The sequence below is a fragment of the Vicia villosa genome, linkage group LG1 (genome assembly GCF_029867415.1).
Source record: "Vicia villosa cultivar HV-30 ecotype Madison, WI linkage group LG1, Vvil1.0, whole genome shotgun sequence".
NCBI classification, from domain to species: domain Eukaryota; kingdom Viridiplantae; phylum Streptophyta; class Magnoliopsida; order Fabales; family Fabaceae; genus Vicia; species Vicia villosa.
The window spans coordinates 54,890,369-54,902,606 of NC_081180.1; the positions used below are offsets into that span (position 1 = coordinate 54,890,369).

The 12,238-nt window shown below is 34.7% G+C and overlaps 3 protein-coding genes across 3 annotated transcripts; 1 reads left to right on the forward strand and 2 right to left on the reverse strand.

Moving 5' to 3' along the window:
- Positions 1 to 756: 756 nt before the first annotated feature.
- On the forward strand, positions 757 to 1,274 carry LOC131640709 (uncharacterized). Its single transcript, XM_058911122.1, has 2 exons — positions 757 to 906; positions 1,029 to 1,274. The coding sequence occupies exons 1-2, from the start codon at positions 757 to 759 to the stop codon at positions 1,272 to 1,274; spliced, it is 396 nt and encodes a 131-aa protein (XP_058767105.1).
- An 811-nt stretch (positions 1,275 to 2,085) lies between these two features.
- LOC131640795 (uncharacterized) lies at positions 2,086 to 3,408 on the reverse strand. The gene is made up of 3 exons (XM_058911201.1): positions 3,115 to 3,408; positions 2,367 to 2,920; positions 2,086 to 2,215 (listed from the first exon to the last, which is right to left on the reverse strand). The coding sequence occupies exons 1-3, from the start codon at positions 3,406 to 3,408 to the stop codon at positions 2,086 to 2,088; spliced, it is 978 nt and encodes a 325-aa protein (XP_058767184.1).
- A 2,804-nt stretch (positions 3,409 to 6,212) lies between these two features.
- On the reverse strand, positions 6,213 to 7,873 carry LOC131606643 (spermidine hydroxycinnamoyl transferase-like). The gene has a single exon (XM_058878829.1). It carries the CDS (start codon positions 7,763 to 7,765, stop codon positions 6,395 to 6,397), a length of 1,371 nt encoding a protein of 456 aa, XP_058734812.1. The 5' UTR covers positions 7,766 to 7,873; the 3' UTR covers positions 6,213 to 6,394.
- Positions 7,874 to 12,238: the final 4,365 nt, after the last annotated feature.

The window sequence follows — 12,238 nt, forward strand, 5'->3', positions numbered from 1 at the left end:
GGAAGCACACATGGTGCCTAAGAACCCCAATGAGTGCAATAAGAGTTTCTCAATTTTTATTTCATTAAAAAAAATATTAAATACATTTAAAAAAGTAAAATGAATTATTGGTTATATTATATTATCTATTTGTATTAATTCATTAAAAACATAAAAGATAATCCAAGTGAAATTGAGGGAAAATATTGACGATTACCAAAGGGCAACAATTGCTCTCATGGACTTTTTCTCTATTATTTTCATTGTCTTTTTTCTATCTATATTTTATTGTCTCTCTCTTTTTCTTTTTCTTTTCTTTCCAATTTAGTTTTTGGTGAGTGTAACATGAAAATTATAGAGTATTTTACAACTAAAAAAGATTTATATGCACTTTTACTCCTCCTATATTGACATTTCTAACATTTTAATTCCCAAACTAAAAAAGCCAACTATTAGATTCCCATTTTCAAATAAGGTGAATTTTTGGAGGCCCCTTATCACTTAACATGCTTTTTAATGGCATGACACTTCATAATTAGTCCAATCACTTTTCACATCATTAAAATTATTTTGAAATACATTTTTAATTAGTAAATTAATAATTTGTTTTTCCAAAAACATTATATTTTATTTTAAGGATTAAAAAACCATTGGTAATTAGGTTATAAAATTGGAACTGTGAATCATCTTCTTTATCCATTGAAGTTTGCATTCAGAACCTGGGGCATATCTCATCCAATTTCTTCTTCTTTCGTTTTCCATTTTGCTTTTCTGAAGATGTCTCAATGCACGAAAGCTAGTAGTATCGAAGCTACACATTCATGTTCGTTTCAAAGCGAGTGCAGGTGTGGGCTTAAAGCTCCATTATTGACCTCATGGACCGATTCGAACCCAGATCGATGTTTTTTTGGGCATGGGATGTACAAGGTAATGCCATGGTTGCTGGAACTGAAAAAATCCATTTTTAGGGCATATGTCTGTTGCAGAAGGAAATTATCATACCATGGTAATGCCATGTGCTTTATTTCATTCACATGTGTTATTTGTAGGTACAAGGTCATAAAAGGTGTAGCCGTTATGTTTGGTATGATGATGAACTGTCTTCAAGAGCCAAGGAAATTATTTCTTCACTGCAGAAAAAGTTGGATCAAAAAAGGGCAAGAGTGGATGAAGATAATATTAAAGTAGCAAAAGTGAAGATGAAGTTGAATGCAATGAACTTAATGATGAAATTCTCTGTTTCAATGACATATGTTTTGGCAGTAGGGCTAGTGATGTTAAATGTAATGAAGTAGTGTTATTGATTGGTGTAAGTTAGGGTTAATGGTGTTAGTTATGTTTAAAATATGTTGTCAGTTGGTGTATACTTGTTTGTAAGTTTAACTCTATGTTGTCAAATGTAATGAAGTTTAATTCTCTATTGTCAAAATATCAAATGTAATGAAGTTGTGTTTTAATTGAATTTCTTGAATTAAATCTTGTTCACTTTGATTGTTAGAATTGAATTGACATAACATAATAACTTAGCTTGTTCATAAAATTGAATTGAATTGACAGGTTCATAACATAGAATTGAATTGACAGAAATCATAACATATAATTGTCATATAATAACTTAGCTTGTTCCTACACATAATAACTTGTTCATGACATATAACTTGTTCATGACAACATAAAATACCAAAATACCAAGCATACATAACAAAATATCATGACAGAAACTTGTTCATGACTTTACCAAGAAACACATTACATATTCATGAAATTTCCTAGAACTACTCTTGAGTTGGATGTGTGGCAGGTGGACCCTTCAGATGCATCAGTGGTCCTTGTCTTAGTCTTTGTAGTAGCCTTAGTCTTTGCCTTAGTCATTTCCTTAGTCTTTGCCCTTGTCTTTTCTTTAGTCTTGCCTTTGTCCTTTGCAGTAGCCTTAGTCTTTGCCTTCTTGTTCCCACCAACAGGTATGAATCTATCTGCAGCTCTTTTTCCTTTGCAACTTCTTATGTTATGATTAACAGCTCCACATTTCTTGCATGTACCTGTTGCTAAAGTCCTTGGCAGCACATTAGGGTTTCTTTACTCGTCATTTGACTTGTTCCTCATCTTTTAGGGGCGTCCAATAGCCCTTCTCATCAATGGTGGGTTGACTGCCATTTGTCCATCCATAACAGGCCACAATTGTGGTCCATTAGTTGGGTATACGATATTGCCATAACATTCCAAATACTTAGATTTCCTGCATAAGATTTACCAATAACAACCATAACAAACAATTACCAATATCAGTTTGATAGCTATTTACAACCATAATATACAATTACTAATATCATGTAGGTACTTACTTGTAATAGTCATCAACATATTCTTATGGAGATTTCTTTATTTGCCACATATAAGAAATAACATGGTTGCAAGGAATCCCATTCAACATCCACTTTCTGCATGAACAAGTTCCTTCTTTGAGATTAATACAAAAAGTGTCTCTCCCATTGTTTACTCCAAATATTTCCATATCATCATCACCATGCCAAGTAGGAATCCAACCATGAGAATGCTTCTTGTTCTTTTCAAGAATAAGTTGGATATTAGGGCATATATCTCCATTGTACTTTTGCATCATTTCCTTCTGACTTGTAATCGTTTTAGTGATGTAATGTTTAATTCCCTCTAACAAGCTTATTATTGGTTTGTCTCTGTGCTCTGGTATAGCTCTATTAAATGCCTCGCACCAATTGTTAACTTGAAGATCACACTTAACATGTGTCTTGAAGTGTGATCTTGACCAAACCCTTTCTTGGATGGTAGTAGCCCTAGGTGCACTCCTAAAGACCTCTTTCAAAACCAACCCTGAAAACTTCTTCTTCCGATTTCCATACAGATGCTCTACACACAACCTCTGCTCAACATGTTCACTTATGCCTTGAACAGCTGGAACAAGTCCCTGATAAGATATACATAAAACACAGTTAAAATGATAAACACTTTGGTTGATCTGAGATAAAGGCATACAACTATTACCTTTTGTTGATCTGAGATAAAGGCATATGGAACATTGTTAACTGATTGCAACTCCTCTAGGAGAAGATTTATGAACCACTACTCCCAAGAATCCTTAGTCTCAGCTTCTACAACAACATATGCAATGAGAAATATTTGGTTATTCCCATCACTTTCAACAACTGCCATCAATTGTCCACCATAGTCACCTTTCAGAAAGCATGCATCCAGACATATTAATGGTTTACAAAATTTTGCAAATGCAACTTTACATGCTCTTAAACACACATAGATTCTTACAAATACATGTCCATTAGTTGAATCAATACACTGTAAAATAACATTACTGTTAGGGTTTGAATTCAAAAGTTCTTGTGCATAACTCCTCAGTTGTGTGAACTGATCCCTCTCAGCCCCTTGTATCAATTCCATTGCTTTTCTCTTAGCTCTATATGCTTGATCCGTTGACAGTTTCACACCCCATTTTTCAATAACTATAGCTATCAACCCAGTTGGTTTTATGTTTGGAGTGTGTCTAAGTATGTGGAGAAATTACTTTGCCAACCATCCAGTCTTGGATTGCCTGTTGTATGCAGTCCTAGCACAAGCATGTTCATCATACAAACTAGTGATTTGCCAAAACTGATTTCCAACCCTCTTACTAAACCTCATGTAATATTGCAACCCTATTCATAATTGACCACCATCATTTTTCCATCATTCTTTTTGAAGTAAATATTTTTGTTGTTAACCATTGCATACTCTTTGACAGCATCCTTGATCACATCCTTATTGTTAAAGACCAAATCTAATTTAAAATTCAATGTCCCACTGCTTTGGAAATTTGGAAAATGTTCATACTCTTGTTCATCTTCAATAGTAGGTGGAGTGTATAGCTGATCTGAATCCTCATCCGCAACATGCTCAGTTGGTACTTCTGATGTATCTGTAGGTAGCACAGTAGTCCAATCCACTTCTATAGAATCATCATCAGAATCACCCACAAAGTCAACATCATCATTATTATCACCCTCTTGCATATTTTCACCCTCAACATTAGTAGGACCCTCAACTACATTCTCACCATCAACATTAGTAACGCCCTCATCCATATTATCAACCTCAACATTAGGATTACCCTCAGCCACATTCTCAGCCTCAACATTAGTGACACCCTCATCCATATTCTCAACCTCAACATTAGGATGTCCCTCAGCCACATTCTCAACCTCAACACTAGTGACACCCTCATCCATATTCTCAACCTCAACATTAGGACCACCCTCAGCCACATTCTCAACCAAATTCCCATCATTTCCCAACTCTTCCTCATCTACTATAACAGGGATATCAATAGCATGCTCAACATAAACATCCACCAAATCAAATCCCTCAACATATTTATCAAATCTTAGTACATCCCTATCATTTTCTATAGGTGTAAGACCCCTAGAAAAACTAAATGCCCTTCAAACTTGTATATCCCACCTCATGAATCAATTTCTCTAGCTCTATGTAAGATATATAATCAACATCCCATGCCCAATTCAATTCTGTTACATCCCTATCTAGGTACCATTTAACAGGACTGTGAACAAGTGTACCACGATGGTGAACTCTTAGCCTAATTTTCTATTCAATAGCTGGTCTGAATAAGGCAAATTTTAGGGTTAGGATTTTAGATTAAACAATTAGGGTTACACACATTAGGACCACAGACAAATCATTACGATTAAAAAACTAGGGTTTCAACGAGTTGGGACCACAAACATAAAAAATTGGTATAAAACACATTGGGACCACTTACAAGACATAAGTGTAGAAATACGTACCTGAAGCAAAACTTTTCATCTTCTTTCAACTTTGATGACGGTGAAATTAGAAACATTGCAACGATTCTGAATCAAACTTGGTTAGGGTTTCGCTTGAGGATGAGTTTCGTTTGAAGATGAGCAATGAACAATGATTCTAAAGGAAACTTGGTTACGGAACGAATGACTTTCACTTTATGACCTAATTACCAATGATTTTTTAATCCTTAAAATAAAATATAATGTTTTTGGAAAAATAAATTATTATTTTACCAATTAAAAATGTATTTTAAAATAATTTTTATAATGTGGCAAGTGACTGGACTAATTATGAAGTGTCATGTCATTAAAAAGCCTGTTAAGTGATAAGGGACATTAAAAAATTCATCTTATTTGAAAATGAAGGACCTAATAATTGGCTTTTTTAGTTTAGAAACTAAAATGTTAGAAATATCAATATATGGAGTCTAAAAATACATTTAAACCGATAAAAAAATAGACTATACCGAAACTACATTAAATGCACCGTTTTTATTCTCTCCCTCCCATGTATTTAATTACAAGGATGGATTTATGTTTTATTGGAATTCATTGATAAATAAGTTGTGATATATAACAGTACTTCTCTAAAAATGAATCTTCTACCTTTCCATTATTTTAAGACCAATTTTTTACGTGTTGCTATCAAACACATTTCTCTTCTTTTCTTAAAGAAATGCTTAAAATTAAAAAATAAAAATAATGAATACACTTTAAGAATTTACATCAAAGAGTAAATTATAAATAAAAAAACTCAATCCAAATTTAAAAAAACTTTACGAAAATATTTATAAGACAAAAGTTAACAAGAGAAAAAAAGTATGTTCCATAATATATATGCTTAGAGGCTTGGTATTTTAACACCCAAATCATACACCTTCTAAGTAAGTGAAACCATCATATCATTGATTTATTTTATCAAAATTATTCATTTGTTTTATCAAATGCTTATCTCTAGAATTTAAAAAGGAAAACTTGCAGCCATTAGAAATATTACTCCAAAAAAAAATAATATCACTCCAAAAAAAAAATATTACTCTATTCGTTCTACAATAAATGATTCAGTACACTATTTCATACAAATTAAAAAAACCGGATACAATTAAGAGAGAATATTATTTTTACTATAATACTCTTATCATATATTAAAAATTATAAAATTTTTATTAATTAGAAAATAGAATTAAAAAGTGTATTAAAAATTGAAATAAGTCATTTCATTGTAGGATGGAGGGAGTATTTTTTTACTTCTGACATCATAAATAACTCTGAATCAGCAATGATGGCCATAGAATAAGATTAATAGCAAACAAGCAGGAAAAATAAAAAAGGTGAAGTAAAATTCATCTGATGCTATGCTGCCATTTCTATCACCAAATGCCACAAACTCATGTTTTCGATTATGATTCCATTACACAATAATAGACCAAGCTCCTCGTTCACTCATAATATTTTATACTAAAGAAAAGTTAAATATTACAAGTACTATGACTTGTATTCTGGACATAGACAACAACCTAAAAAGAGAAATAAAAAGAAAAAGAAAAAAACAACACAACACAACACATTCATTTTACAACTGTGTCCAACTCAATACCTTCATAAAAATATATTTTAAAAGCATCCATATAAACCTCTTGCAAACAAATAAAAATCAACAAAGATCCGTCATCATGAAGAGTAGGAAGAATCAACGATTCTCCTTCATATATCTCATGTATTCCTGGCTCCATATAAACCGCCTTCCCCCATCCAAAATCAAGTCCGTGTAACGGCAATGTCAACCAACTAATCACTCCTAAATTAGGATTTTTATAAAAAGGAACAATGTTACCACTTACTACTTCATCCAAATTTTGAAACTTAGTCAAATCATCTTGTTTCTTAATGCACTCACTCACCATCCTCACATACTCATCATCCACCTTCTCAATTGCTTCCCTTATCCTACTCGAAGCATATCCTAATGGCTTAGATATCAAATCACCTGCAAGACTAGTAGCCATCACATCCATTGTCGCATTCCCAAAATACTCTTTAGATAAATTAGGTTTTACACGACTCCTCCAATCAACACTTACGCCGAGCCAAGTTGGTTGGTCATTTTCATGCCCTCTAGCTTTACACGCACTTCTCCAAAGATGACCAGTTATCGTTTCATACCTTGAATAACTTCGATCATTGCTAGACTTATTCCAACTCTCATTCGCTATTTTTCTCAATTTTTCAACTTGTATTTTGCTAACTTTGACTTTAGCAACAGTTGTTTTGTTCCTTTTTTTCTCAACGTTACTTTTTAAATTTCCCAGCAAAACCGGAAGCTCACTAAAATTCCACTCTTTAACACCATTGCATGGTTTCCCATCATTTAACATGTTGCTATGGAGAAACGGAACCCTATTCAAAGGCTCTCCACGTGCAAGTTGAGCCCATTCACAAAAGAAATGGGATGCACTTCGTCCATCAACAACCGCATGTGAGACTAACATACTAATGCTAATGCCTCCACATTTGAAATTCGTGAGCTGAATAATAACCAATGGAAGTTCTTCAATCGGGAGTGTGTAATCAACAAATGGAAAAAGGTTGCGGTAATCATTTTTTGAAGAAGATGAAAAGTCACGGAAATCGGATAATGTTGACGAGGATTCCGCTTCGATGAACTGAGCACCCTTTGCATTGCATTCCAATTCAAAACGACCATTCGTTTTCCATTGTAAACGTCCAGCAAGTGGATAAAAATGCACCAGAACTTTGCTTAGTGAATCTTTCAGAGTGGTGGCAATTTTAATGGGAGGAGTAAGCCAATTTTGTGGGGGGCGGTAAAAGTAAATAGTTGGAACATGGGTTATAATTCCAAATTGATCCCATTCGCTTAATGTTGGTTCTGATGGTCTCACAGTGTAAGAACCTTTCAAAGTTATAGATGAAGATGACATGGTTGACTTAATGTTTCTCTCACACAGGTTTTCTTATTTTAGTTTGTGAATTTTCATGCTCAGTTGAGGTTTCTTATATAGATGATGGCATTGTTGATTTAATGTTGTATTTAAAAGGTAAATATTTGAAGTGATAGATAGAATAAATAAAAAATTTGAATTCTTATCTAAATTTCCGATAGCGAATTACTGGACTCGATAGAGGGAGGGCCCTCCAACTCAAGCACCCAATACAAAAAATTAGATAGAATTATTTCTAGTAGAAAATATATTAAAAACAATAAAAAGTGTGTCATTTAATAAATAATTAATAAAATTAAATGGTGTTATATGATTGGTTGAAGGTATATTTCCCAATTTTTTGTGACGGATAGAAAAATTGTCACCTAAAATAATCATCAAATAGGACACTTGTACTCAGATTAACATTATTTTACTTATAAAAGATGCATTTTCAAATATTAAAAGATCCAAATTAAAAGACAAAAGTTGTATTTTTTTTTTTTTTTAAAAGCTTACGGTATGTTATTGATTTAGTTACTTAAATTTTTTCAAAAATTTATTATATTTATAAAAAGTATATTCTAAATTAAAAATCATACACAATTTTAAACAAAAGACACCTAAATTTTATTAATATTATATATATATATATATATATATATATATATATATATATATATATATATATATATATATATATATATATATATATATATATATATATATATATATATATATATATGGGGACGACTCAAGTGAGAACACTTGGTTATTATGAGAAATGAGAACAATGAATCACGACCATTAAATTTTGATTTTGTTGATTTTAATGGATTGGATTGGTTTCTCTTTCTATGTTGATTTAAAATAAATATTAAGGATTCTAGAAAGAGAAACCAATCCAATCCATTAAAATCAACAAAATCAAAATTTAATGGTCGTGATTCATTGTTCTCATTTCTCATAATAATCAAGTGTTCTCACTTGAGTCGTCCCCTATATATATATATATATATATATATATATATATATATATGGGTTTGCTACAATAGACCCACTCATTTGTATGAAGGTCTATTTTAGCAATTAACACCTTTTCATTTGGACCAAAAACCCATTTTTTTTATTTTAAAAAGTAAAAACTAAAGGACACAAATGTAATTTATGTTTTAAAATAAAATTTTTTCTTTTAATTCTTTTTGACCATTCAGTTCTCTCTTTCTCTTTCATGTTTCTCTACAGCTTTCACGTTCTCTTTCATTCATTCTTTTCCTTCCTCTCAAATTATTTGCTTTCGATCAAAATTTCAATTTAATCTTTCCACTGTTCTCTTCGTTCCTCCCTTTTCAATCGAAATCAATTTTTTTTATGTTCTTCAAAAAAAAATTATTTACTGCATCTAATCTTCTAGTGGGTATATATCTATGGAGGTTCTATTGTAGCAGTGAAGAAAATGATTTCTCTTTAAGAAAAATGATTTCAGTAGGATATCTATGAGTTCAGTTGAAGAAAGATTCGTGAAACATTTTTATAGTATAGCTTCTGGATGTTGGTGTAGAACTGAGGTTTTAAGATATTGTTAAGCTTTGTGTATTGTAACTAGGGTGTTTGGATGTGTTTTATTTAGGGGGTTTGTACTTTCTTTTTTTAGAAGGGGGCTTGAAATCGTGTTGGAACATACAAATCAAATTAAGGTTTCTTTAATGGGGAAAATGATCAATTGAAGAAGATGAGGATTAAAGAAAGAAGAGAAATAATAGAGAGAGAGAGTAATTGAGGGTGAGATAGTGAATTGGCATTAACCACAACATAGGAGTAGTGAGCTCCTTATATAGTACAAGTTACAAAATGATTGGAATGATTTAAAGCACCCTAAAACAAACAGAAAAAACAGTTGGGCTTCAGTGTAACCGGTTACGGCAAACAGCGTAACCGGTTACGCAAACGCAACATCTACAGTAAATCTGTTTTACGGGTTCGTAACCGGTTACGGTAACAGGCGTAACCGGTTACGCCAACTGAAGTGCTAAAAACAGCAGTTTCAACACACCACCTCACTTCAGTTGGTCCAAGTCCACCATGCTCAGCTTCCTTCTCAGCCTCTTGAACACCTCATTGGTCACACCCTTGGTCAATAAGTCAGCTACTTGATCTTCGCTTCGACAATACCCCAATCGTAACTTTCCATCGCTCACTAACTCCCTTAAGTAATGAAACCGCATCTCTATGTGCTTGCTTCTTCCATGTGCAATTGGATTCTTTGCAAGGTTGATCGCGGAGACATTGTCGACAAGGAGAGTAATAGCCTCACCCTCACTACTATTAAGCTCCTTCAATAGATTCATAAGCCACATGGCTTGGCAAGCACACAACGATGCCGCAATATACTCGGCCTCACAAGATGAGAGTGCTACCACCGGTTCCTTTTTCGAACACCAAGAGATTGGAGTTCTACCTAGCATAAAGATGTATCCAGCTGTTGACTTTCTATCATCCTTATCACCACACCAATTGGAATCGGTGAAACCAAGTAAATCACACTTTCGGCTCGTATCCGATGCCGGAAAGAGAATTCCACAACCAAGAGTCCCTTTAATATATCTAAGGATCCTCTTGACAGCTGCCATATGAGATACCTTTGGTCTCTCCATGAATCTACTCGCAATACCGACACTAAATGCCAAGTCCGGTCGCGTATTGCACAAATACCGCAATGATCCAATCAATCTTCGATATTGAGTTGGATCAACATCTTGCTCATCCTCACTTTTGGACAGCTGTAGCCTTGCTTCACATGGTGTAATGGCAACATTGCAATGTTCCATTTCACACCTCTTCAAGATCTCAAGTGCATACCTCCTTTGGTGCATGAGCAGTCCCGTTTTTGACCTTTGGAACTCTATGCCAAGGAAGTATTTCATGATTCCAAGGTCCGTCATCTCAAACTCGCTCATGAGTTCCTTCTTGAACCTTGAAATACTCTCCTCACAGCTGCCGGTGATCAAGAGATCGTCCACATATAAGCAAAGGATTATCACTCCATCCTTAGCATTTGATCTCACATATACACCATGTTCGGACACACACCGCTTGAAGTCAATGTCAACAAGGAAGCCATCTATGCGTTTGTTCCAAGCTCTTGGAGCTTGTTTCAAACCATACAAGGCTTTATGCAACTTGTAGCATCTCATCTCTTGATTCTTTACTTCAAAACCAGGGGGCTGTCCAACATAAACTTCCTCATCAAGTGGACCGTTCAAAAACGCAGATTTGACGTCCATTTGATAAACGCTCCAATTGTTGTTGTTTGCAATACCAACAACCAATCGGATGGTCTCAAGCCTAGCCACAGGAGCAAACACCTCCTCAAAGTCTATTCCTTCACGTTGCAAAAACCCTTTCGCTACTAATCGAGCCTTATACTTGATTATCTCGCCCTTCGGATTTGCTTTCACTTTAAAGACCCAACGGACACCAATTGGCTTCTTACCATGAGGTAGATCAACTAACTCCCAAGTACCGTTTTTCTCGATTGATTCCAGCTCCTCTTTCATTGCACAAATCCATTTTGGATCCCTTAGAGCCTCCTCCGTATTCACCGGTTCGGATTCGGCCATAAGCGCAAAATGAACGAAATCACCTTCATTATTAACTTCGTTATCTTGGAATCTCTCACATTCTTGGAGTCTAGAAGGCAACACTCTTTGCCTTGTTGATCTTCTACGGTGTCCTTCAGTTTGAACATCATTCGGAGGCTGCGGAACTGTTTCGGGACTGACTGGATCATCAAAAAATACAGCAGTTGGGATTCTGTTCTGCTCGTAACCGGTTACGCCTGTATGTACTGGCTGACCGTAACCGGTTACGCTGTTCCCTGCAGAATTCTGACTCTGTTTTTCCTGTCCGTAACCGGTTACGCCTGTTTGTACTGGCTGGCCGTAACCGGTTACGCTGAGACTGCTGCTGTTATTTTCTTCAAAAATAGCATCTCGACTAATTTGAATCTTCCGATTTCTCGCATCGAACAGTTTGTAACCGCCTGTAGAGTGATATCCAACGAATATCATCTCTTCTCCTTTATCGTCCAACTTCTTTCTCAATTGTCCCGGCACATGTTTATAAGCCACCGAACCGAATACACGCAAATGACTTAGATTCGGTTTGAATCCACACCAAGCCTCTTCCGGTGTAAGCTTTTCAAGCTTCTTTGTAGGACAACGATTCAATAAGTATGTGGCTGTAGAGACCGCTTCTCCCCATAGTTCCTTCGGTAGGCTTTTACCGCTTAACATGCTTCGAACCATGTTCATAATTGAACGATTTTTCCTCTCGGCAATACCATTTTGCTGCGGCGTATAGGGTGGCACAACCTCACGCACTATACCCTCATCATCACAATACTTCCCAAACGCAACCGAGGTATACTCACCTCCACCGTCCGTTTTGAGAACTTTCAACTTGCGACCGCAT